The following is a 26749-nucleotide window of genomic DNA, read 5'->3' on the forward strand; positions in this document are numbered from 1 at the left end:
TTTCCCATATCTTTGCCTGAAAGCCCCATAATTTCAAATTATAATAATTTGGAGGGAAGGTGGTCATATTTTCCATTCCAAGGGAGGTTCCCATCTTCCTTAACAGACACCTGTCTTTTAAACCAAGACAACCCCACCTGAAACTCTTTTTCTTCCATCACACATGATAGAGAGGGTTTACAATCTGACTGTAATCTGGAATATGCATCCTCCAAAAACCCATAGTGCCTAGGAAAGCTTGTGTGTCCTTCTTGCTGCTGGTGGGGACATAACTGCTATTTTGTTGACCACTTCTATTGCCAGAGTCGGGTAGTCATCTGAAGCACTGTTCGTTCTCCTTCTTTCTTTGACATCACTGCCAGTGAGTTGATATATAATGATGGCATACTCCATAGGCACTTCTGCCATATGCATTGTATACACCAGACTGCATCTGGATCTACAGGAGACTGCTCATTATTTTAATCCCTATAGAGTACCTCCAGCACAGCTAATTCTCTCAGGTACTAGATACCCTGCTCCATGGCATTTCACCTGCTTGAATGTGCTATTAGAAACTTTTTGAGAGAATACCTTTCCCTCACTCTTCACAGGAGTCACCTATAGAGGCTGAGATTCCCCAGAGCACGGCGAACAGGAGCGGGGCATGTCTCTGGGGGCATGGCACAGCAGTTTGCGTGGCAGTTTGCGCAGGCAGGGCAAGCAGGCAGGGTTGCAGGTTCCTCCTGCTAGTGAGGATTTTTGTTTGTTGTTTCTGTTGGTTGGTTAGTTTTTGGGGGTTTTTTTGTTAGTAATGGTTTTTACATGATCAAAAACTGCAATCAGTAAAAGTGTATGTAGCTAAGTAGAACCCTCCAAAAAGGATGTGTCTGTCCAGACGCATTCCTGCGCAGTGTTTGAGCTTATCAGTGGTTCCAGGGGGCGTTGCAGAAGAAGCCTGCCTGTGGTGGTGAAACACCAGGCCAGAGGCCTTACAAACTGAATCCTGACTCGAGCCAACAGAAGCCCTGAGAAAGCTGACAGCTCTTCATGAGAACAGTCCTGCAGCAGTGAAAAACAACTTGTTTTCCTTGAGAAAGAAGTCTAGGACTGTGGAAAACAACCTGCTTGCCCTGAGAAAGAACTGTGAAAGGACTGTGAAAAACACTAGCCACCTGTAAAAACTGTTTTTACACTGTTAGGTAGAAAAATGAAAACTATGTGTTACAAACAACTCTTTCTGCACGTACACACCGGGGGATTGAGTGACCAATCAGTACAGGGTAACAACTTGTTACTGACCAATTGGGGATAGACAGGGGATGTTCTTTAAAAACTCTATATAAAGAGATATGTGAATAAACCAGGATCTTTTTTCTTCTTTGCTCCATAAAAGGGTGTCCTGCATCTTTCTTTAAGGAGCTCTACAGCGACACCTGCCAGCAGTGTGAACAGGTGAATGATCTCCTTTCACTGGTGCCTGAGCTTAGGGAGGAAGTTGAAAGACTATGAAGTATTAGGGAAAGTGAAATGGAAATAGATTGATGGAGTTGTGCCCTTCCATCCTTGAGGGAGACCCATCAGGAGTCAAAAGACTCCCCTGCCTCTCACTGTCAAGCAATAGGAGGACACCTGGTAGATGAAGGGGAGTGGAAATGGGTCCCTACTAGGTGAGGTAATAAAAATTCCTCCCGACCCCTATCACCTACCCAGATGCCACTTCGGACTAGGTATCGGCCCTGGATCTAGAGGGTTAGCCAGAGGATGTAGAAGAAAATAATCTGCCTGGAGAGCCTCCCAGTTATGCTTAATCTGTCAGACAGATCACCACCTCTACCATTAAAATGAAAAGAAGGGTAGTTGTAGTGGTGACTCCCTTCTGAGGGGAATGGAGGGCCCCATGTCAACTGGACCCAACCCATAGAGAGGTTTGCTGCTTTCCTGGGGCCCAGGCACAGGATATTACTGAGAGACTCTCTGGGCTGATTCAGCCCTCTGATTAATATCCACTGCTGATACTACAGGCTGGCAGTGGTGAAATTGAAAAGAGGAGTGTCAGGGCAATAAAAAGGGACTTCAGGGCACTGGGTCAAGTGGTTGATAGGGCAGGAGCACAAGTAGTGTTCTGCTCAGTCCCTTTAGTGGTGGAGAAAATCACTGAAAGGAATAGGAGAACCCATGTTATTAACAAGTGGCTCAAGAGTTGGTGTCATCAGTGGAATTTTAGGTTTTTTGATCATGGGGAAACTTTTTCAGCACCTGGCCAGCTGGAACTGGATGGGCTCCATCTCTCTGTTAAGGGTAGAAGGATTTTAGCTTATGAACTGGCAGAACTTATTGAGAGGGCTTTAAACTGGGTTTGAAGGGGGAAGGGGATGCAGCTGGGCTCTCTGGAAGCAGGCCCAAGGGTGGTAAGCCTGAGATAGGGGTGAAATCAGTAGCCTAGCTGAAGTACATGTATACTAATGCATGCAGCATTAGTAACAAACAAGAAGAGCTGGAGGCCATGGTGCAGCAGCAAAGCTATGATGTTGCCATCACAGAAACATGGTGGGACAATTCACATAACTGGAGCACTGCACTGAATGGCTACAAGCTCTTCAGGAGAGACAGGAAAGGGAGAAAGATGGAGGGGTGGCCCTTTATATTACGGAGGCTTTGGACGCCATAGGTATTGAAACTAATGACGATGAAGTTGAATGCCTATGGGTAAGAATTAAGGGGAAGGCCAACAAGGCTGACATCCTACTGGGAGTCTGTTATAGTCCACCCAACCAGGAAGAAGAGGTGGACAACTTATTCTATAAGCAGCTAGAGAATGTTCCAGGATCACCAGCCCTTGTTCTTGTGGGTGATTTTAACCTAGCAGACTTAATACAGCAGAAAAGAGGCAGTCCAGGAAGTTCTTAGGGTGTGTGGAGGACAACTTTTTGTCACAGCTGGTGAGTGAGCCCACCAAGGGAAGCACTATGTTAGACCTGTTGTTTGCAAATAGAGATGGGCTGGTGAGAGATGTGGTGGTTGGAGGCTGCTTGGAGCATAGTGATCATGAAATTATAGAGTTCTCGATATTTGGTGAAATCAGGAGGAACATCAATAAGACTTTTACAATGGACCTCCAGGAGGGCAGACTTTGGCGTATTTAGGAGACGTATTCAGAGAGTTCCTTGGGAAGTAGCCCTTAAAAACAAAGTAGTTCAGGAAGCGTGGGCATGCTTCAAAACAGAGATCTTGAGGGCAACAGGAACAGATTATCCCTGTGTGCCAAAAGATGAGTCGATGACACAAACGTCCAGCCTGGAGGGGCAATGAAGTTTCGAAGGAACTCAGGAATAAAAAAAAAAAACGTATCATCTTAGGAAGGAGGGTCAGGTTTCTCTCAAAGTATTCAAAGGGGTTGCTCAGGCATCTAGGAAAAAAATTAGGGAGGCCCAAGCTCAGTTTGAACTTAATTTTGCAACTTTTGTAAAGGATAATAAAAAATGTTTTTACAAATACATTAATGGTAAAAGGAAGGGTAAGACCAACCTTTGTTCTCTATTGGATGCGGGAGGGAACTTAGTAACTGCAGATGAGGAGAAAGCATAAGTGCTTAATGCCTTCTTTGCCTCAGTCTTTAGTGGGAAGACAGCTTGTCCTCAAGACAACTGTTCTCCTGGGTTGGTAGATGGTGTCAGAGAGCAAAATGGTCCCCTTGTTATCCAAGAGGAGGCAGTCAGAGAACTGCTGAGCTGCTTGGATGTTTATAAATCTATGGGCCAAGATGGGATCCATCCCAGGGTGATGAGGGAGCTGGCAGATGAGCTTGCAAAGCCACTCTCCATCATTTACCAACAGTCCTGGCTCAATGGTGAGATTCCAGATGACTGGAAGCTGGCCAATGTGACACCCATTCACAAAAAGGGTAGAAAGGAGGATCCTAGTAATTATAGCCCAGTTAGCCTGACCTCAGTACCTGGTAAGGTAATGGAGCAGTTTATTTTGAGTGTCATTGCACAGCACTTACAGGATGGCCAGGGTATCAGACCCAGCCAGCACTAGTTTAGGAGGGGTAGGTCATGTTCGACCAACTTGGTCTCCTTTTATGACCAGGTGACCCACCTGGTGCATGCAGGAAAGGCTGTGGATGTTGTCTATTTAGAGTTCAGCAAGGCCTTTGCCACTGTCTCCCACAGTGTACTCCTGGAAAAGCTGGCAGTCCACAGCTTGGACAGGTGCACTCTTTGCTGGGTTAAGAACTGGCTGGATGGCCGGGTCCAGAGAGTGGTGGGGAATGGTGTTGCATCCAGCTGGCAGCCAGTCACCAGTGGTGTCCCTCAGGGGTCTGTGCTGGGGCCAGTTCTGTTCAATATTTTTATTGATGACATGGATGAGGGTATTAAGTCTTTCATTAGTAAATTTGCAGATAACAATAAGCTGGGAGCATGTATCAATCTGTTGGAAGGTAGGAGGGCTCTGCAGAAAGACCTGGAATGGTTGGATAGATGGGCAGAGTCTAATAAGATGACATTTAATAAGTTCAAGTGCCGAGTCCTGCATTTTGGCCACAATAATCCCCTGCAACACCATAGGCTGGGGACGGTGTGGCTGGACAGTGCCCAGGCAGAAAGGGACTTGGGGGTACTGGTGAACAACCGACTGAACATGAGTCAGCAGTGTGCCCTGGTGGCCCAGAAGGCCAACGGCATCCTGGCCTGTATCAGGAACAGTATGGCCAGCAGGAGCAGGGAGGTCATTCTTCCCCTGTACTTGGCACTGGTGAGGCCGCACCTTGAATACTGTGTCCAGTTCTGAGCCCCTCAGTTTAGGAAGGATGTTGAGACGCTTGAGCGTGTCCAGAGGAGGGCAACAAGGCTGGTGAGGGGCTTGGAACACAAGTCCTATGAGGAACTACTGAGGGAGCTGGGGTTGTTTAGCCTGGAGAAAAGGAGACTCAGAAGTGACCTTATCACTCTCTACAACTTCCTGAAAAGTAGCTGTAGTCAGGTGGAGGTTGGTCTCTTTCTCCAGTCAGCAACTGACAGAACAAGAGAACACAGTCTTAAGCTCCACCAAGGGAAATATAAATTGGATATTAGGAAGAAGTTTTTTACAGAAAGGGTGATAAAGTACTGGAATGGTCTGCCCGGGGAGGTGATGGAGTCACCATCCCTGGATGTATTTAAAAAAAAACTGGACATGGCACTTGGTGCCATGGTCTAGTTGAGGTGTTAGGGCTGGGCTGGACTCGATGATCTTAAAGGTCTCTTCCAACCTAGTAATTCTGTCTTCTTCCTAATTTTCTGGTCATTGCACACAGCCCAGAACAGGGATCCCGGTTGCTTGGCCACCATACCCCAGGATCAGAGCAGCCAGGTCACCATGGACTCACCCAACTGGCAGCTGAAATCTTTTCACATATCTTGCAGCTCATCCAGGGATAGGAATCAAGTGATTATCTCTGGCCCTGACTCTTCCTCCTGTTGTGTGGGCCCTGCTTCATCTTTAACCCTCACTAAGTGAAATTATTCGGCCTTGGATTTTTTTTTTCTGTATAGGTATGACTGCTACCAACATAGGTTGTTCCTCTTTTTCAACTGCAGTTTGAGTGGCCACAGTGTCAGTGGCTCTGCTTTCCTCCTCCTTCCCCTGAGGGTGCTGTCTAGTGACAAGCAGTGTCCAATAAATAGTAGCCAGGGCCCAGCACACTGCAACAAGTTGGTCCCCTGTGGAGCGGTCACAGCATTATCCTTGCAAATATTCTGTCACTTTAACAGGGTCCTATATTTGTTCAAGGGTGAACTTCCAAACCACTGGTGCAGAGAATTTCCCCCAAAACTGGCTCATTTTCTCCCACATTCCATGCCACTCATGACTATCCATCTACCCTTATGGCAGATCTCTGAATAACCTCCCTAGATAGCTCTTTCTTGATTCTGAACATGGTATAGACTGCACTGAGGAGACCTGGCAAACTTAGCAACAAGAAGAGGCTTTCCTTAACATCCAAAGGAAATTGAAAATTCTCAAAAGCTGATGTAACAGGCCTGAAGCAGGAAGAGAGGGTTAAAAGCTGGGGAAAATCATCCTTCCCTCTTTCCCCCACAGACTAGGTATGATTATTAATGAATTTCTAGAGGTAGCACCCAAGGCCATGGCAGGAGAGCAGCACTGAAGACACATCCCTAATGGCCCTCATTGCCCTTGACGTTATAATGTCATAAACTGATATCACACAGTACAGCAACAAAGCAATCCTGATCCCTATCCCTGCTCTGAGAAGGAGCACTGTGACAGGCACATAATGCATATACTGAAACACATACAGGGTTAGGTACCACAACCATGTGAACAGACCAAGCAACATTGTGCCTAGTGGCTCCATACATAATACAACAAATTCTTAGATCAAAATTGCTTCCCAACAACTCTGGGCAAGTCTGTTATCTCAACCCTTCATGCCTCACACTGGGTGTCAATTAAAGGCTGTTGTGGTTTAGGAGCAGCACTTCTTAATTTAGAGTGTGTCCCATTTTCCTCCCCCCACTCGCTCCTTCCCTTCAATGGGAGATAAGAATGGCAGAGATTATGGGTTGAGATAAAACTATTTACTGGAAAAAGCAATGAGATAAAAAAATGAACAGTAACAGCAACAATGTTACTAACAAAAGTACAAAAAGAGGGTGATTTGCATGCAAAAATCCCCAAAAAATCCCCACATTCATCAACCAACCCAGCACTGCATAACTCCCAAGACAATTAACAAAATGGTGTGGGGACACTCCATGTGCCATCTTTTTCTTCTCGACCATAAACCATGCCCCCCCCCCCTCCTTCTCAGAATTGAGAATCCCTTACTTCCACCCCCTGGCAGTGATGTGAGTAGTATAGAATAACAACCTAGGCATGCCCAGATGGCTCCAGGCACTTCTTCCTCATGGCTACTTTGAGAAAAATAACTGTCCTGGCCCAAAACCACAAGAGGTTTGCATTAAAATTTAACTAGGTATTTCCTGCCACAGAATACACATGCTTGTAATATAGTAATACTGAAGTCAACCAGTTTATCCCAGACAGCTGAAAACATTTCATTAAGATACTTTTCTTACATGAATGCAGTCTAAAATACTTGGTAGAGAGATACAGTAATACTTTGTACACTTAAGCCAGTGAATGAAAATTGGTTGAAGTTGTTCCTATTCAGTCAGATAGGTCAGTGTTTTGGCTTAAGACATGATATTAATCTAGAGAGCTACAGCGTTGACAACAAAAGCAGTCTATTGTTCATAAGGTTACAAAGCAAAAAACAGACTGCATTTAAAGTTAATCTCTACATTTCACCCAACAATTTAAAAAACTCCTACTTTTATGATTTGAATATAAAAGATTATTTTATAAAACAATTAATTTAAATACTTACATTCCATCTATTAACAGTGCTAACATACCAAAAATCTATAGCTGTGAACTATGCCACACCCTCCCCTGCAAGGCTACCTCTCTACACACACCATTTGGTATTTGCTGATTCACAGGTACAACTGAGTCGTTTTTGCAATCCTTTGGAAGCTACATGTCTTTGCATGTTTCCATTCCTTCAAGATGCAGATCTGGAGACAAAAGTTGGATGTGCCTGTCTTTGAATGCTTTGTTACTGACTATTCCAAAGAAGAGAGCCTTTTGAAGGCAGAATTTTTTGCCAGTCAGACATTACTTAAGTACATTAGCTCTGCTATGCACTTTCGCAATGTAATTCATTTAATACCCACTTCCTCACACAATCGGCACTGTACCCAAGTTATTAATTTTCATTCCTCCTGCTCTTAGAAGAAACAAGCCTCTTTCCACTTCAACCCATGAAAATCAAACCAACTACACATCCCTTGATTCCACATCAAATCCATTATCAACACCTTTCCTATCTCTTCTACAGGAGAAGATTGTTGTACCTAAAACTCTGCAGGATTCTTTTTCCACAGTTCTTCTCATGAAGTCTTCTATGCTGAATGCCTTCTCTTACCAAAAAGCCTCTAAGGTGGCTTGTACTTTCTCTGATTGGCTACCAAAAACAGAAGGCAAGCCTGACAACCAGATCTACCCCCAAAAAACAACAGAAGTACACATCAAATCCTTCCCTGAGAGCCATACAGATGGAATCTTGTGGTCTCCTACTGCCAAGGTACATCCTGCGGAATCCAGCATACTCCCACTCTCAAAAGGCTGACATGAATCGATCTGGGAAAACAGGTCTCCATAGCCAGAGCACACAAGCCTGCTACACAGGAAATTACCATAGAAGTCATCTGTGTAAATTCTTTTAAGTTGTTCTGAGACCAAGACATAACAAGGAACAAGGGAGAGGAACGTACCTAAATTAAAGGTGGATGAAATGCTTATGGAATCAAAGGATAACCAACAAATGCTTCAAAAGAAGTGTTTAAAGAAAAAAATGGGAGAGTTCGTTTTCAGGATATGAAATCGTTGGTGCCAGTCCTGCACCAATACTACCATCTCACCTCTCCCACGGCTACGTTTCCCACGGTCTGAAGGCCTGTCTCCTTGACTGTTGTCCACTCCATTCTCTTCAGCTCTGACTGTGGAGAGAGGACAGCTTAAGACACTCATGCATGAAACAGTATAGCCATCTGCTTAACCTAAACCTCAAGAAAAAGGGCAAAATTTTCAAGTGGGCTGGTTAACAGATATCAGTCAGCCCTGTTCTTCTGCAGCCTAGCTACAAGCAAGTTATGTTTACTTTGCGCTAAACCATTAGGAAGCAAAATATCTAAGAGGAAAATGCCCTTCAGCAGACGCATTTCTGTTGGGTTGGGGTTTTGGGGGAAGGGAGAAAGGCAGTGTTTTGCAGCCTACACTATTAATTATGGCCTCACCTCTTTTAACAAGGTAGGAAAAAAAGCTGCCTCATACTATGCTTCCTCAATAACAGGCTATGTGGCAACAGTGAAAGAATAAGGAACAATCAAGAACACCAACTCTTTTGTCCGCCCATACCATATACCTCTACAGCCAGGGAAACTTAAAACAACTCTCCTTTGTATTTAAATCAGAAGGATAACAACCAGGTGAAGGTGAGGCATCAGAAAAGCACACTGCACCTTAACTATTTCACTGAAAACTCCTGAGGAAATACTCCAAAAGATGTCTGGCTCTTTGAAGGAAAATAAAAAAAAGACTGAGAACTTAAAACACTGTTGAGATTTTGTACTGCACAACATTTCCTAATGGCAGCAACAGAACCAATAACGCTTGCAGTGGAAGGAGATATCAAGACTTTGTAACAACCTGAAACAAATCTTTAATTCCAGTTTGCAAAAAGAGACAAGCAGCACCAGGCTCTGTCAAAAATTTTGCCCTTCACTTTCATTTTGATGGATTTGAATTCAATTTTTCTAAGTATAGCTGCAAGTTTTATTACTATTTTTTCCTAACTTTGACATTATTTTACAAAGATTCACAATGTCTTCACTGGCACAATATTTGAAGATATTACAATAATTAAAAGAATTTACTAATATTATTTTTTTTTCCTGCTTTTAAGTCAAAAGCTAAACATATTTTTTCATTGGTGTTTCTCTGCTCATCTATCAGTGTGTATGGCCCTTACAGGCAATTTATATAGCTTTGATACTGCTGATAAAACTTAAATAGAAAAAAGCAATGCGCATCCAATGGTGATCTAATGTGATGCTACCTAACTTGGAAACATCAGTTTGCTTTTGTACCATGTATTTTTGCACCTGTATAAGCTGTAGAAAAATTTTAAACATTTCAACCCACAAAGAACTTTCTGTGTTGTATAAACTCACATTTGGTTGGCTTATGAGTAACATATGCTAAAGAGTAATAATGATCCCAGTCTTGTCATTCCCCTTTATAAAAAGATGAGAACATCTTCAGGCTCTCCAACTCATAAAATGAAATATAATCAAAACTGGATAATTTTTTTCATTAAAAGAAAAAAAAAAGTGTATCTGCTGTGCAGCAACATGCTTCTCAAGCAGTTTTACAGAGTCAATTCTAAAACTTAAAAAAGAACAGCAATTTGTATAAGATCAATTAATCAAAAAAGGACAGAAATTTAAATTTAGTGTCTCTGAATAAACACAGACCATCTCAAGCCCAAGTCTGTCCTGGTTTGAAAAGGAAGTGAGTTTTTTGGGATGCTGTGGTCAAACCAATAGGTGCTCAGATTTGAACATTAGCACCTGGTGTGGCCACTGAGGACATGGATACGCCTCTGAGAACACAGGGGGTTAAAAGCAGGGAACTCCCAGGGGGAAACTCTCTTGGGTTCCAGTCCGTGAAGGAGGTCAGACCTCCCCTGCCTGGCTGCGGGCTGGGCAGGGGAGGGGAAGCCATGCAGCCAGGTGAGGTAGGCCAGGGCCTTGGAGAGAGAAGGGAGGTTAAGGCTCCTGCAGGATGGAAGGGTGGAGGAGCACTAAGAGGCATTGGGCAGCCACCCCACCCTTCCACCAGGAGAAAGAGAGGGAGAGCTGGTGTCTGTGCCTGTGCCACCTTGTGTTGCGGTGTGCTGTAATGTCCCATTTTAGACTTCCAGGTCACCTCCCAGGTATGCCTATACCTCTTCCCCCTCGCCCCCTTGCTGAGTGAGTCCTGTCAATCAGGCTTAACATTCCAGCAAGGCGTCGTGTGGTTGGTCAACTTCAAAGGATGCCCCTCAGGCCCAGAGGTCATTGGTCTGTCTAGGTGTCATCCTCTCCTGAGACCCCGCCCCTCCCACCTGGTTGGTGGCTCACCTGTCCCCTCCCCTCCCCCGGGAGCTTAAAAGGGGAATCAGGCCATGCGGTTGCAATTCTGTTGGAGCTGTTCCCAAGATTCAGACCTCTGTAACCATGGAATAAACCTCTGGATATAACCCTCCAGCAGAATCCATCTCCTTTTTCTCTTCACCATCGCCTGAAGCTTTCCTCCTGAGGTAAACAGAGTTCCTAACAAGCCTGGACTTGTTTAGTGCCCAGCTGCAACCACCAGCAAGCTAAAGGTGTCTCTGGGGTGAAACACCACAGCTGCCGCCTTTGGCCCAGCAGCAAGGGTCAGACTGGCCCAGGCACAATCTAACTGGTAATATTGGGATTCTTATTCCAATAACCTTGAAATTTGATAGCATGGCCAGCCAAGAAGGAGAAGGGGGGGAAGGGGGGGGGGTGCAATGAGAAGGTGCCTGGCAGGGCAGCCGTGGGAGTTCTGGACAGGCAGAGCCTGAGATTTTGAACCCTTTTCTTGGATGATGGAAACCTTACAAATGCTGATCCTCCTGGAGTTGAATGAGAAGACAGACAGAGATGAGATAAGAAGAAATGGGCCACAAGAGAAGTTGAGAAGAATCTTGGGTGGGCGGAGGTGATGGAGTGGCCTTTGGCTGGACTTTTCTTGTATAGCCATGGACAGAACCATTTTTCCTGTGACACAGAGACTGCAGAGACTGCATTTAGGGGGAAGGCAATGGCTTGGAGCCAAGAGACTGCAGTGATGTTATGTGAAGGAGTGTGTGAACAGAGACAATGGGTGAGGAGGGTGGTGGTGGTGCCCTCCGTCTTCAGGGAAGAAGAAGATCTCTGTTCTCGAGACCCCTCGGCCCCAGGGGGTGAATTTGGGGGGGACAGGTGTCCCGAAAGTGAGAGACTGTGCTTTTTTTTGGAACTGGGCAAAGCATCCTTAAAAGGGAAAACCCTAGAAGCAGCTCTGGTCCATGCACAGTGGTGAGAGCACTGTACATGGAAGGAAGATGTCACGATGGCACATGTTCTCCGGGTGGTGCCACATGTGACATGGAAACACAAGAGGTCTCAACTGTGTTTCCAGGGGAAGCCTATGGTACAAGAAGGACTCCCTCTCCTTGATGAACTGAGAATTGATTATCTGAAGGGTGGTGATGGACTGAGAGTTGGTGATCTGAGGGGTGGATGTATTGGAAATTTGGTGGGGGGAGGAGGAATGTTTTTTGGAAGGTGTCATGGTTTGACCCGGAAACAGGATTTCTGGGATGTTGGGAATTTAGCTGTTAGAGAATAGAAAAGTACAAAACCGTGGCTAATTCCAAGTCCTGCACCTGTATTGATAGCATGTCCTTGGGCCTAGCTGTAGTATGATAACAAACAGTGAAAGAGGCATGAGAAAAGAGGGATGTAACCCTTAAGGAATGAGGAAGAGTTGATGGTATAGTTTAACCAATAGATTGCTTAGTTTACAGAATATTCATAAGCTTATTACTCGCTGTATAAGTGTCTGATGCTCTTTTCAATAAACGGAATTTGCTTATCACTCATATTGAGTGTCTGAGTCTCCCCTCACCGACAAATGGCTCGACCACGACAAAGGCCTCATTTTTTTTCTCTCTGTAACACTGGGATGCTGTGTGGATGGGGCCAATGAGTGGTCAGTTTTGAATATTGCCATCTGGCCCAACCACTGGGTACTGGGATCCACCTCCGAGAACACAGGGTAAAAGCAGGGCTCTCCTCCTGGCAGTTCCTCTTTGGATTTCCGGCGGTGAAGGAGTTGAGTCTCTCCCCCGGCCCAGTTGCTGGCTGGGCTGGGGGAGGGGAAAAGCCATGCGGCCCGGCCTGGGAGAGGTAGGCCTGGCCCCCTCCCCCCAAGGGTGGAAGGAAGAAGAAATGCCGGGAAGCAATGGGCAGCCTGTTCCTCCCCCCCCCACCTTGGAGACAGACAGAGAGTGTGCAGCCGGTGTTTGTGTGCCATTACCTTGAAAGCAGTAAACATGTGCTGGCAGCAGGCAGCCCGGCTGAGAAGATGTTGGGGGGCTGCAGCCAGGAGTCCAGCCGCTTGGAGGAGTTTTTAACCCTTTTTTGGACAATGAAAACTTCACAGAACATTAACCCTTCCTAGACGAGGGATAAGAGTGGAGGAGGACGAAGGAAATGAGCGAGTGACAAAGGTCTGGACCAGAGAGAGAGAGAGTGAGAGATGTTAGGAAGATGGAGAAGAGGGAGTGGCATTTTATGCTGGACTCTTTTGTGTAGCCATGGACAGAGCTATGTTTCCCTGGAATACAGAGACTGAGTCCAGGGGGAGAAATGTCCCAGAGCCAAAGAAGATTCAGTGTGTGTACCCCTCGGCCCCAGGGGGTATATAAAATATGGGGGGGACAGATGTCCCAGAAGTGAGAGATTGAGCTTTTCTGGAACTGGACACAGTCTCCTTAAAAGGACAACCCTGGAAGCAGCCCTGATTCTGGTCCGGTGGTGAGAGCACCAGAACAAGGACGGAAAAGGCCACCACGACACATGGAAGGACTCCCTCTCCTCTTGAGGAACTGAAGTTGAGCATTCTAAAGGGTGGTGCTGGACCCAGAATTGATTTTGGATTGTATTGTATTGGGAATTTGGGGGGGAGGAGGAGGAGGAGAGTGTTTTTGTGAGGTTTCATTTTCCTTGTGTTTTTTTTTCTTTCTTTTTCTTCCTTTTGTATGTAGTTTAGTAATTGTTTTTGTAGTTTAGTTAATAAACTTTTCTTCTTTTTCAAGTGAGAGCCTGCTTTGTTTATTCCTGGTCAAAATCTCACAGCAGACACCAGAGAAGGTGTATTTTCATGCGGGCATTTGTCCTTGTGCCAATGTCAAACCAGAACAGAAGGTTTTCATTCTGAGTTCTGTGTGTGTTTCTCTTTATGTATAGTTGTAGGTTAATAGAGTTTTCTTTATTTCTAAGTTGGAGCCTGCTTTGCTCTATTCCTGGTCACATCTCACAGCAGACACCAGGGAGGATATATTTTTATGGGGGCGCTGGCATTGCGCCAGCGTCAAACCGTGACATGGTCACAGACAGATCGAGCATACCTGTTGCATAGATGATCCCTTCAGTGCTGAGCTATAGGTCGGACACATTTTACTCCATTAAGCATTTGCTCTTAACTCAACCATGCTGCAAAAAAAGCATCTGAATCTTTAAAAATGAACCCAAATACATACACTCTCGGCCACGGTTGCCTCCTCTTCCCCATCTGTTGGAACTTCCCCATCCACGGCTCATTTCTCTCTCCCCTCGTTTCTCTCTGTTCTCTTTGTTTTCCAAACCTTCTTTTCCAAGGTTTTTCTTCTTTCCCCCTACAGTCTCCCAAGAAGTCTATTTGGATAGAATAGAATTAGATACAAAAGTCAAAAAGGAAGAAACAGCTCTCAGTGTATGCTTCTACCTCACATCCCTCCAGTTCATGGGAAAAAAACAGCCATACATACATATTACACTGATACAAATGGAAACATAAGTTGTATTTTTTGAAAGAAATGAAAAAGAAACATGTTTTAAAAGTTGGATTTTCTTATGAAATGTGAGAATCCCAAATATTTCTGGCTATAATGGACTTTTACTAGTTCAAGGAAGCCTAGATATGACCACAACACACAAAATCTGCAAAGCAAGCAACAGTTTCCCTCCTAACTACCTCCATAAATCTAGCAAGGGAGCATGTACAGAGCTATTCTTTTCTCCAAAGGAAACAAAAAAATGTTTATAAGTATCATTGAACAACAGACAGTAAGTACGTGGCCAGGGGGAACTGCTATCCAGATGTACTAGAATTCAAGCACCAAGAGACAGAATGGCAAAACAATAACTTGGGAAAACTGGAGCTTTGGCTTTAATATGAAATTCCACCTTTAAAATAAATTCAGGGATCATATCAGCTCTATAGAAATTGAAAATAAAGCAACTAAAACACTCATCAAGAATAGCACAGAAACTCATATTATGCAATTGCACAGTTAGTCTATTGAGCTGTTAGCTGCAAAACAAAGAAGAAAAGTATTACGTGCAAACCATTAAGATGGCAGAGAGGTTTACGTACATGCCCCCATCTCTAGGAGCTTTTTGTCTAGGTAAGGTATTTGAGAGGTAAAATTGCACATGCAAATGAGATGGCATCAACCGTAAAGCACTACAAAAAGCCATGACCTCTGACAGGCCCCTGCATTCAACAAAAAAGGTTGGCTATCAATAGTTTCCGGTTCTGTCCTATCTCTTCTCAATTCAGACAACAGCAACTCAGCAGCCCTCACAAGGTAGGCAATGATCAGATAGTCCAAGATGCCTAGAATTGAGGAAACTAATTCTACTGAGAAAGCAGGTAACAAAGCAGTTTATAAGTATTAACTCAATGTTTCAGTATCTCCTTTGAGACAATAAGTACAACAATAGTTTTGGTTTTGGTTTTTTTTTTTACATGATATAGGTGAGAAAGAAGGCTGAAATCACTTTTCAATTTCATCCCCAGTATAGAAGACGATATTGCCATAAACCAACTTAGGTGAAGCACAGACAGCACAGATTACAAGTACAAAATTATGTGTTTGAGCAACACCACATTATTTGTGAGGCAGAAAACTGTTTCCCCAGTAACTATCACATGGCTTCATCTGCCATAGCCTGTGTAACTGTATTATGTACTAAAATACTCCTAAAACTTTAGTTATTTCACAGGAGAAAAAAAAACCAACCGGCACTGACAACTCAAGAACCAAATCCATAAATTTCAGAATGCACGACTATTTTACTGATGGGCATGATGCCAAAAATCTTGAACCATTGCAAGAAATACCCAAAACTTGGTGAGTCTGCAAAGTTGAAGAGGAAGCAGCCTCTCCTTAGTAAGGTTTTTAATGACTTAGGAAGGATCAGTAAAATGATGACTCTAAAAGCATCGGATCCATGCTTTCCCACAGTATAATTCTGAGGAAAGCCTCAAAAAGTTGGGCATGTCCTTTCAGATACAGTATGATGCTACCTCTGGACATGGGAATCCATCACAGACTATGGAATCTGTCTCCTTTTGCAATCAATTAGCGCCCTTACAATTTCAGCTAAGGATGCCTGAGGCAACCCTAATGACAGCTGTGGGCCTGACCTTCAAAAATATGTAACAGAAACTGCCTTGCTGGCCTGGTCTTAGATGGAAAGAAGAATAACCTGAAAGGTCCCCTTTGTTCTATCTTAAAAGGCTTAGGAAGTAACACATGGTGAGACATAAAATGGATCTTATGACTGTAGGAAGTTAAATTAATAGAAGTCTTGGGCAAAGAAGCATGCCCTTCTCAACTCTCATCCACAAGCCTCTGTCTGTCCAAAGATAGACTGACACAACTGTTGCAAGTGAAGTCTTCATAAAGACTAACAGTCACAAAGCATAAAGCCTTAAATATTACAGCATTTGAAAAAAGACAAAACTGGCAAAGTACCAAGAAATTATAAATGGACATTCCAGCTATCACTCTTTCTTTTAATTCCTCAATTTGGATAGACATGTCTTCTTCCAAATGAGGTAAAAAAACCTTCCAGTGCATCAAAGCAGTGAAACTAAAAAAAAAAAAAAAGATATTTGGGAATCTGCATTCAGAACTAGTACCATCTCTGCTTCCAACCTTACATCAAATCCACAGTTAAAGTATTCTGGAGTATAACAGCCTTCAAGTTGGAGGTCCACAAATTTGCATAAAGTTTATTTACATTCTGATGAGAACCCCTTCTAGTTAATACTCCTTCCTTCTTAAGTCCTTCAAATTGTCTGTATTTGTTTGAGTTGCATTTTGTCTAAAAAGTGCAGTGGGTTCAGAGGGACTTGTCAAAAGAACAATATATGGATATGCTGCTTCTAATTGATAAATGAGTTCAGAAAGTTTCTTCCATGCCATCATCACTTATAAAAATTTGCTAAAGTACAGAAGCATTTAAAATTCTCTATCAGTCAGAAAACTATTTTCAACTAGAAAATGGCAAATATGAGAAGTACAAAAGAACACAAAACCAGCATATTACCAACACAGACTTAATCATGAGATGCTCTCTTCTATTTCCAACTTGACAGTTTGTTCAGCATTATTTATATCTGTGTTTTAGATTACCTCAACACTGATAAATGAAAAGGGGATAGGAAAGAAAGTCCTCTCAGTCAGAACAGTATGTGTTCTAGATTTAGGGTGTCTGGGGGTGGGTTTCCTCATTAACAATAAGACAGACCACACATCCTGACAAATCACAGGAAATACGGAATGTTCAGCATTAAGAAAGGAAGTCCAGGTTTCTTTGCCAATTTAGATGAGATGGAATCTAGCTTACTATCTTGGACAAACTGTAAGAAGTCCCTCCAGCAAAAGCTTGAGCTGCAGCAAGACATTTTCCTGGTATCTCTTGGGATAGAAAATTGCTGTGTAACATTCTAAACAATATTATTTGTTGTTATATACACATTGTTTAGTCTCCTCTATCTGGTTTTCAATGAAGTTATGCAAATGAACAACAGTGAAAGGATACTTGTATCCTCTTTTGCCATTCATAGTGCTGTCAATGCAACTTTCAGATGTGGAAACCTCCTCCAAATTCAATACTGACAACGCAAACCTACATAAGCTGCACAACTTAAAATATTTACCTGCACTTTAGGTTTATAAAGATTATCCTTTGAGGCAAACAGACTCGAGTCTCATGGTTGAGAGGTGCTACTGATGCTTTAAGTTTTAGCCTTCATATTTTTTAGATTCTCTACTGCCTTAGTGTGTGACTCTGAACTTCATATAAAGTGTTAGTAACTTCTCCTCACAGTTTAGTTAGACAAAACAATCCTTTTGCGGCCTGAGAACCAAGGACACTGTTGCTGCTTCAGGCCCAAAAAAGTATAAACAACAGCAAACTGAGGAGAGCAATCTGGGAGAATGTGACTTCATAACCTGAAGCTGCAATTGGACAATTAACCCCAATTTGTAAATGGACCAAAACTTATAAAAGTGTGAAAACTCACAACCGGTTGTCCATCTTGCATAGAGCCACAGCCAGGCTCTTGTACTGCCCACGGTGTATCCTTTTAAGGCCTTTTAATAAATACTTACTTTATTCCTTTAACACTGTCTAGCCTCTGTTCCAGGTAGCCTCTCTAGACATCACTACAAACATTGGAGCAAAAAAACAGGCCTGTGTCTGACAGAGCAATGATTTCTGCTGCAGAGTTAAAATTATTGTATGTAAATGAAAACCAAAAGATTCTGCAAGAAATCAGCTAAACACCTACAACATTTTCAAGGTTCAGCCTAGTCTAAGGTATGCATGCAGCAGAAAAGCTGTCCTGGTCTCCATTTCCTCCAAAAGAATTTGGAGGCATGGAAATTGAAAGCTTCCAAAATGTGACTTTCCCAATCACTTCTAAGAAGTAGAAACAAAAAAACAGCTTAATAGGAAAGCAAAACCTTACCGTGTCTGAACTTCCTTCCAGCAATATGTTAATTGCTCTGTTCATGTCCCCATTACAATCATGTAGTGCCACTATGCACTCATCCTGGTTTTTCCCCGTCACTTCCATAAGCTGGCAGTAAGAGTCAGACATGTTAAAATATTCAAATTATCTTTGTAAAAATAAGAGTTAGTATCACCACAGATTCAAAAAAACACGCATAAGCTACTGTGTCAGAGCAAACTAAATTCCTAAATAAAGGTAAACACAAATTAAATTATAATCACAAAAGCACACTCTCACTTTTTTTTTCCCCTTTGACTTTATGCTTGGAGATTTCCTATGCAGAACTTCATTCTTGTCCTTCCCACCAGCACAGCTACAGGCATTATTGATGAGGGTATTATGGCTTCAGGAAGTACAAAACTTCACTTCTGGCACATCACCAAAACAAGTTTATAACAACAAAAAGCACTTAATGCTTCAGAGGAGGTTTTACAAAGGAAAAGTCAATAAACCTGCATACACAGCTCTGGGAGGTCAAATTATTTTTTAAAAAAATACCTCAATTTACCTTTAAGCTATGATTCTATGGTTTTTACTTTTCCTGAAAAACAACCACTATACTGGCAAACTCAGTTTACACAGGTGACATTTTTCCCATGTGTGTGTACACATGAACAACCTGAATGCATTCTTTATTCTGATAATTATTCAATTGTGACCATACTAAAGAGATATAGTCTGGAAGAGATCAGCACAGATGAGTTTTGGCTTAAAGGCCAAAGGAAAATACACCAATATAATCATACAGTCATAGTTATATTACCACACAATTTCTTGAAAACAGACTTTACAGGGCAACAGGAGCACCTTTTTCTAGTTAAATTTCTATCCTTGTGAAAAAAGCTTCATCTAATCAGAAACATGCTCTACCTCCAAAACACAAGTCAGCATTGTTACAGGGCATAAAAACTCTGTATCATAAGAAACATACTTGTTTCACTTTATCTTCAAAATCTGTGTCATTCTTATCATAGATCATCTGAGCAAGGCGAATCTGTTCTGCTGTTGCCTGAAAAACAAACATCAAATAAAGTACACAAAATTTAACTATTTTTTTTAAAAAGTATCTCCTAGTTATCACAATCACAGAATACACAGAGTTGGAAGGGACCCACAAGGATCATCAAAGTCCAGCTCCTGGCCCTGCACAGGACACCCCAACAATCCCACCCTGTGCCTGAGAGCATTGTCCAAACCCTCCTCGAGCTCTGACAGCCTTGGGCCATGACCATTTCCTGGGAAATCAGTTCAGTGCTCCACTACCCTCTGGAGGAAGAATCTTTTCTTGATATCCAGCCTAGCCCTCCCCTGACACAACATCAGGCCTGTCACTGGTCACTAGTGTCACTTTATTTTTTTTCTCTCAAGATTCTCAAAAAGAATATACACAACAAGCACAGCTGTGCTACAGGGAAGGGATTAACATCTCTATGCCCATTTTATAGTTAAAAAGTTAGCTAGAACAGAAGCAATTTCAACATATTCTAATGTGTTTGAACCACAGTTAAAGCTCACCACATAGACAAGACAACCATATAATAGCATTTACCACAGAAGCTTACACTTTATATTTCTTTTATTTAATATCTACCACTCCAGAGATAGTTTTATCATAACAAATTGACAATGGTATTTCTAAATTTACCAAATCTCTGATGATCCCTGTTCACATCACCTTCCACACCTCTCCCAATAACCACCTGACTGTAGTTTTATGAGCACAAGACTGAGTCATGCCTCAAGATTCTGCTCATCAACAGTTGAACTTCCTTTTTTATAACTGAATACTAGTCTCTGAAAATTGCTAAAAAATCTTGCTCTTGACAAAATATTTGGTGCTTTTGTAACATTTCTGGACAACAAATCCATGCCGGCAACTTCTCCAAAAACTGAAAGACTAAAATGGATGGATGCAGTAAAGAGCCATAAACCCAAATAGGCTATGGCTACCCTAAAGAGAAAACTACTCAAAAACATTAATGGCACATCATACAGGCTGCTCTTCATAGTGCAGCATCTGCAGCCTACTTAACTGTATTCCCATGAAAATACCAAAGATAACTGTATGCTACATAAACTTGGACCTCATTTGATTTCTGCCCAAACAGAAGAGGCTACTATCTCATGCTAGAGAAGGCTGATACTGAAGTGAGCCAGGACCCAAAATGCAAGTTGACGTACTGCAGATTTCGTTATTGAGAAGGGGACCACATTATCCCCCAAAATTCTTGACAGAAAGGATTCATCCTAGGCAGTCTCACTTCACAGGATACTCACATGAAATTCTGTACCTCATGAGTTCAGACTTAAAAAGTCTTAAACTGGTTCACTTTTGGAGTTTACCACAAATGCAAGCTTTAGAGAAGATCACCAAGCATAAATCCTGAGTCTAAAAAATTATTCCACCATAAAACACCAGCTGCTTATTGGCGGAGAAGTTACTGCAGCTGTCCCAATTCCTTGAGGGAAGTAATATTTGCTATGCTCAGAGTCAATGTTTCAAGACAATCAGCATTTGTAACTGTCCTAGGTGACCTAGATGACCCAAAAAACCTCATGTATTTCCTATCTTCTCCATGCCAACCTGCCCAATATTATTAGTCTCTTTAAGACCTGACAACCCAGGAAGTGAAACTTGTGTGTTTTACCCCAAATCAGGGAAAGGAGGGGGGGTGAGTCCTTTTAAAAAACAGAGAATGCACACCAATGAGCCCTCTTGTTCTCTCTGGGCTCCCAAAGGGGTTGCCTTGGGCAGGTCTCCCAGTCACAACCCACAAAGCTGTATTTCGCAATCCAAAGCTACTTCAGAGCAGATTTTGAAACACCTTTGCTACTGCTGCCTGCTGTTTCATGAGGAGGGGTTGGGATCCTTTCTTCATGAGTTTTTCAGCTGCTACTCCAGTTCCAGCCACCTGCCATTTGCCAAGGAGGAGTCAGACCCATTCTCCACAAGTTTTCCAGCTGTTGCTCCAGTTCTAGCCATGCCAAGGAGGGAAGTTTCTTCCAGTGTTTCAGCAGCATTGAAGCCTTTTGGACAAAAGTAGGGTTTTTTCCCAGGTTTTGCTTTGTCCCTGTCCCCTGTCAGTTGTTGTTTGAGGGAGAAAGGAGTTGTGGATCAGCAGACTCAGTTGCTGTGTTGATTTTCCTTTGTTTTCTCTCTCTGCCAGTGGTCCAGAGAAGGGGGCTTCTCCGCCATCTTGTCTTTGTCCTCTAGGCCACATGGGCTCCTACGGCTGCCATCATCTTGGGAGGAGGGGGCTTCTCCACCATCTTGTTTTCTTTGTTCCCAGGGGGACAAGGTGACTCAGCACCTTTGTATCTAGTGGTTATTGCTGTTTTTTTCTTTTTAACAAACTGTTATATTTTTCACTTATATCTTCTCACATTTATTTCTCCTTATTGGTGAAAGAGGAGTGATTAAAACTATGAGAAGGTAACTCATTGTGGAGTCTCCACCCCATATAATTGCCTTAAACTAAGACAGTAACAGAGTTAAATACTCTGCACTACTTCACATTTTCAAAGTGTCACACTGACAGGCTGACAGCTTCATATGCCAATCAGTAACAAAAGAGGAGAGCCTGCTCTGGAATTCCCTGTGCCAGCCCTGGTGCCGCCCTCCACAAAAGCTTCCCGGATCAGCACGGTGCTCTGTGTATAGGAGCTTACTCTTTGTATCTACTGAGAGCTCAGCAGAGAGCAGAAATAAAAGGTCTGCTGGTTTCAGAAATTAAGTCCTGATGATCGATCTTCTTGCTCCGACTTCAGCCTCCTCATGCCCACAGCAACTTTTTAGCTAGTGAAGAGATTTTCTTTAAAGATATCCAGAATATAAACATTCAATGTAATTTCTATAAAGACATGATGGGATATTTGACCAGAAACAGGAAACCATTGAGATTCATTTCTTCTGTAAACCAACCTTTTTCAAGTCTGTGTCAGAAGACAAAAATATACAAACTTTATAATACTATCAAATGAACAACCATATCTTTCTTTAGCTTTCCTGTGTAAGGAGAAAGCTTAGAAACACAAGCAGGTGCAATATCACTAACATTTATGCCAGTGGATCGCACACAGATAGAATTGAAGATTCAGAAGAAAAAAAAAACAACTCAACAAAATCCCACAAGATGTGTTTACTATACAAACACCAAATTAATGTCACAAAAAGTCTTGCTTTTTTTTCCCCAGTGAATGTTTCTTCTTCATTTTTAAGGCACCATTGTTAGAAATGTCATTGTAGTATCCTATAAAACAGTATAATTAGGTTTTAATTGCAACTAAGAAAATGGTAGCATCTTAAGACAGCTAGAACTTCACTCAACCTTACAAGATATATTATCTTTGCAGCATAACAGAGTGAAGGAAATTTTTAACAACTTTGAACTACCAGAAAACAGAAGCACACAAAACACAATGTGACAGTAATAGGCCCGGATCTTAAAATAAAATAGTATATTTATTATCCCGAAACAATGAAAATGAACTGTGATGTAATTTCTTAAATAACTTAAATGATGTTCAATGTGACTATGACAATGAAACCTCCATTTGAGAAAGTAACATAATTCTACATTCAAAAAATGAATCAGTGGTAATTGAATAGTATCATCCCACGTTTCTGTTGATCTGTAAAGCATAAGGAGGGAGGTTCATCTGATCTAAACAATAAAAATATACAGTGCACTAAAACATGTCTGCTGTATATTAATCATCTTTTCCACTGAAATGACCAAACCAATATCTATTAGGCAAGAGGTAGAATAAGTGGGGAAAAAAATGCAGAAAAAGGTCTAAGACTTAATGCTTAAAATCAATGAATCACATCAGTTGCAAATATACCCTAGTGATAGTGCAGTCTCTCACTGAGAGCATGCTCCATTAGAGCAGCTGCTTGAGGCCAGATGGAGATCCCACAACCTCTCTAATCCATGACAGTGTCTGTGGTAAACAATTTTTTTCCCATTTAACAGCTGGAATTTCCAGTGTTCCAACTCATGCCATTGTCTATGAGGCTGGCTTCACCTTTTTTATACCCTCTTATGAGGTATCTGAATAGAAGACAACCTGGCCTTGTCTTCTTAGAGATGAACAAATCCAGTTCCCTCAGTCACCACTCATTCATCCTGTGCTCCAGCCTCTCAACCATCTTCACAGCTCCTTACTGGGCTTGCTCCCATTTGCCAATGTCTGCCTTGCATTAGGGAACCCAAAACTGGGCAGAGTACTCCACTGTCTGGCAAACATCAAAAAAGGGGAAGCCATTACTTCTGTCAATCTGCTCATTATACTCCTGCATACTTACTTGTTATAAAGCAAAACCAAATTCAACTTCATTTGTTGAAAGTCACTTTCTAAACCCACACATTAGCATGAATCACCACTATGCAAAGCACTGTAACACAAGGAGATAAGGGCTTGAGATCACATAATTAATATTGTACAGAGCAGAAGAGCCTCTCCATGTTAAAGATCAGTCTAGAAAATAAGACAATTTCCCAGGGGAGCACCTCTAGACTGAGAACTGAGGCAATTCTTGAATTTAATCAAATTTTGAAAAGTACCTGACAAAAGAATAATGAGTTGCCAGGAACAGAGACATTTTGCACTTTAACCCAAGCAAGCACACAACCTGAATATTCTGCTGCTGAGAACCAAGACAATGGGGTAAGAGCTTAATTTCCATCTTGCAGATACTCAAAATAACTTTAGTCTGCTAGTGGACAACCATCTTCATTTCACTTTGTGAAAGCACTGCACAAGAAGTTTAGAATTTTGTGACCTCTAAATATGCTGAACCATGCTGTAGAACACAACATGGATCTAACAAAGCTTTTCCCACCCACCCAAATTCCTCTATTGACCAGAAATTTTCTAGCATCATGAGGCTGGCATATGAAAGAGCTGAGCTCTGAAGACACTAAGGTAACAGGACAGAAATCCTGACAGGGATAGGCATAGAATTCCTCACTCATGTGAAATGTTGCTGAAGAACACAAAGCTCCTTCAGAGACAAGAATACAGGGACAACTTAATGTTGTGCTGGATAACTAAGCAATTAAAGCAAGATATCAAACAAACAGACTTTTCCAAATAGGACCATAGCCCCCCTGCCCCCCCCCCAATCTTTTCCCAGTTTTTACTGACTTGGGGAAGAAACAAATCGTTGCATGCTCACTTTCAACTCAAAGAAGATTATATAGCAGCACGTACCTGTACTACTTGTTTCTGTGGTTGTGTTGGATGAGAGGTTGAAATTTGCATTTTGTCCCTAGTACCCCGGGTACGTTCACTGACCACCGAAGTCATCATATACAGTATATACAAAACAATGTATGTACAAAATAGAAAATCTGAAAGGAAAAAAAAGAGTTAAGGCAGGATACTGATCCCATACCCCAATAATATACAAATGTAGTAGATTGAACTCTTCCTGCCTTTACCACAAACTCTATACAGAGACTCCTGAGAAAGCAGCTTCAATACACTATTTTTGGATTTATTGCAATCTTTACAGTAAAGGGGTAAATGAAGTGGATAAAAAGCATTTTTGTTAGCTGGCTTCGGTCTGTCTAGATCTCTACTTCCAGACAACATCTGGATCTCACAGCTTTTCCCAGTTATTTAACATATAGACTTTTCTATCTGCTACTCTGCTGAAATTCTAGCTCCAGCTGGATCACTCCTTAGATTTCTTTAATATCTGCTGTCTTGTTTTGATGCCTAGTATTTAACTACTCATACCCACTCAGAATGCAAACAGAAGTCACATTCACAACACAGGCCATTTCTTTCTTCCCTATCATTAAACTGCTTTCCTGCACACATACATGAAGTCATAGACAGTGCCCACTCTACTTCCCACTCTCTCATTCTCTCTTATAGAAAAATTATGATCCTTACCTTGAAATACAGCCTTTGTAGCCAATATTTTTATGTTCTCCCTCCCACTTTAAGAAATTATTTACAAAACTACCTATTACCCTGCTTTAAACATACATTGGTTGTATGGCAACAAAAGAAAACAAAACTCAAACCACACCCACCCACCAGTGCTATCCCATTTGTGGTAGTCAGCTTTCATTCTAATTCATTCTCTGTCATTACAATTACTTTGAAACAAGAAATTTATTATTCCCCCTGTGTTTTTACAGCATCTGACACAAGGTTAATTGACAACCATGGCTTATAGTTACTATGATAACAGGAAACAGTCTTGTGACTGGTCAGGTCAGAGTTGATTGCCTGGTTTCTGTCCCATGACACTGGGAAGTAAAACCTGCAAATTTAGGGAACTAAAGACAACCTACAAGTGGTGTACCTGGGCAGAAGATGTGCAAACAAGTGCCTTTACTGCAGCCCAGAAGTACGAACGTGCCTCAATGTGGTATTTACATTCTCTGAACAGAGAGACATAATTCTCTCTCCCAGGATTTTCCTGGGGAAGGTAGTGAGAAGCTCAGAGAAGAGAAAACAATTCTTATGTCTACTTGCTGCTTCCGTTGTTTGGCACATATGGAATGTGTTATGGAGATTGCTTACCAAGAGTGATTTGTTACTTGGATTCTGCTGATAGTTGTTTAGACTGATTAGCCAATTGGGTGAAAGCTGTGTCATGACTGTCTCAGTCACAGGTTTTTCTTTAGTATCTTTTTAGTGTAATATCTTTTTAGTATAGTTTTAATAATAGTATTAGCGTAATATAATATAACTTAATAAAGCATTTGTTCAGCCTTCTGAATCATGGAGTCAGAGCACATTATTCCCTACAATGAGGATGCCCTAAATCGATACCTCAGCACACAACTTGTCAGGGCAGCAGCTTTGATGTAAGCTGCTCACTGGCATTCACAAGGAATGGGTACTCAACAAATAAAGTATCAATCAACTCATCACAATTTGAGCATAGCACAATAAGCAATGAAAAAAATAAAACCAAGCACCCTTACAGAGAACATGACAGAGAGCACTAGCCTCTCTGAAAAACAAGCTAATAACTTCACCTATGATAGTCTGGAGTTAGCCCACTGTGATTTAAGATATGTTAATTCCACTGAGTCTCAATTTGTTGTTTAATCCAGGTTTGTTTTTCAGGATGAAAGGGTACTTTAAGGAAAAAGACATGCACGCAAATATTTGAAACTCCTGGGGGGATGAAGCAGCACAGGAAGATCAGCTTGCTGTGAAAACAGCCCAAACAACCTGAATATAACAAGATCTTTAGAGAATGTCCTCATCTTGCTGACAGCAACTCATGAGCAGCACAATTTGGCAACAGGTCTGAAGCAAAAAAACAGTGATGGTAAGAGCCTCCTCCTGGCAGCAGTATGAACTTGCACTTGCTTCAGACAACTGTGGAAACACACCCGCAGTTTGACGGTCTCCATCAAGCCAACATGGGCATGTTATAATCCATTTCAGATGTAATAGTCATCTTAAAGCACAATTGGCAGTAGACACAACAACCAGCCCAACCCCAGCACAAGAAGCAGCTGAAGGGCCCTGCTCC

The 26749-nt window shown here is 42.1% G+C and overlaps 1 protein-coding gene across 9 annotated transcripts in view; it reads right to left on the reverse strand.

The window, feature by feature from the left end:
• Positions 1 to 26749, reverse strand: part of LOC141726929 (ubiquitin-associated protein 2-like) — a 197520-nt gene that overhangs the window by 158888 nt on the left and 11883 nt on the right. For all 9 annotated transcript variants that reach the window (XM_074532024.1, XM_074532029.1, XM_074532028.1 and 6 more), the window contains exons 2-6: positions 24454 to 24593; positions 19169 to 19246; positions 18193 to 18303; positions 13928 to 14081; positions 8475 to 8552 (exon numbers count right to left, since the gene is read on the reverse strand). In XM_074532024.1, coding sequence (XP_074388125.1) covers positions 8475 to 8552; positions 13928 to 14081; positions 18193 to 18303; positions 19169 to 19246; positions 24454 to 24552 — 520 coding nt within the window. In that variant the 5' untranslated portion in view covers positions 24553 to 24593. The remainder of the gene's footprint in view (positions 1 to 8474; positions 8553 to 13927; positions 14082 to 18192; positions 18304 to 19168; positions 19247 to 24453; positions 24594 to 26749) is intronic.

The sequence above is a fragment of the Zonotrichia albicollis genome, chromosome W (genome assembly GCF_047830755.1).
Source record: "Zonotrichia albicollis isolate bZonAlb1 chromosome W, bZonAlb1.hap1, whole genome shotgun sequence".
NCBI classification, from domain to species: Eukaryota; Metazoa; Chordata; class Aves; order Passeriformes; family Passerellidae; genus Zonotrichia; species Zonotrichia albicollis.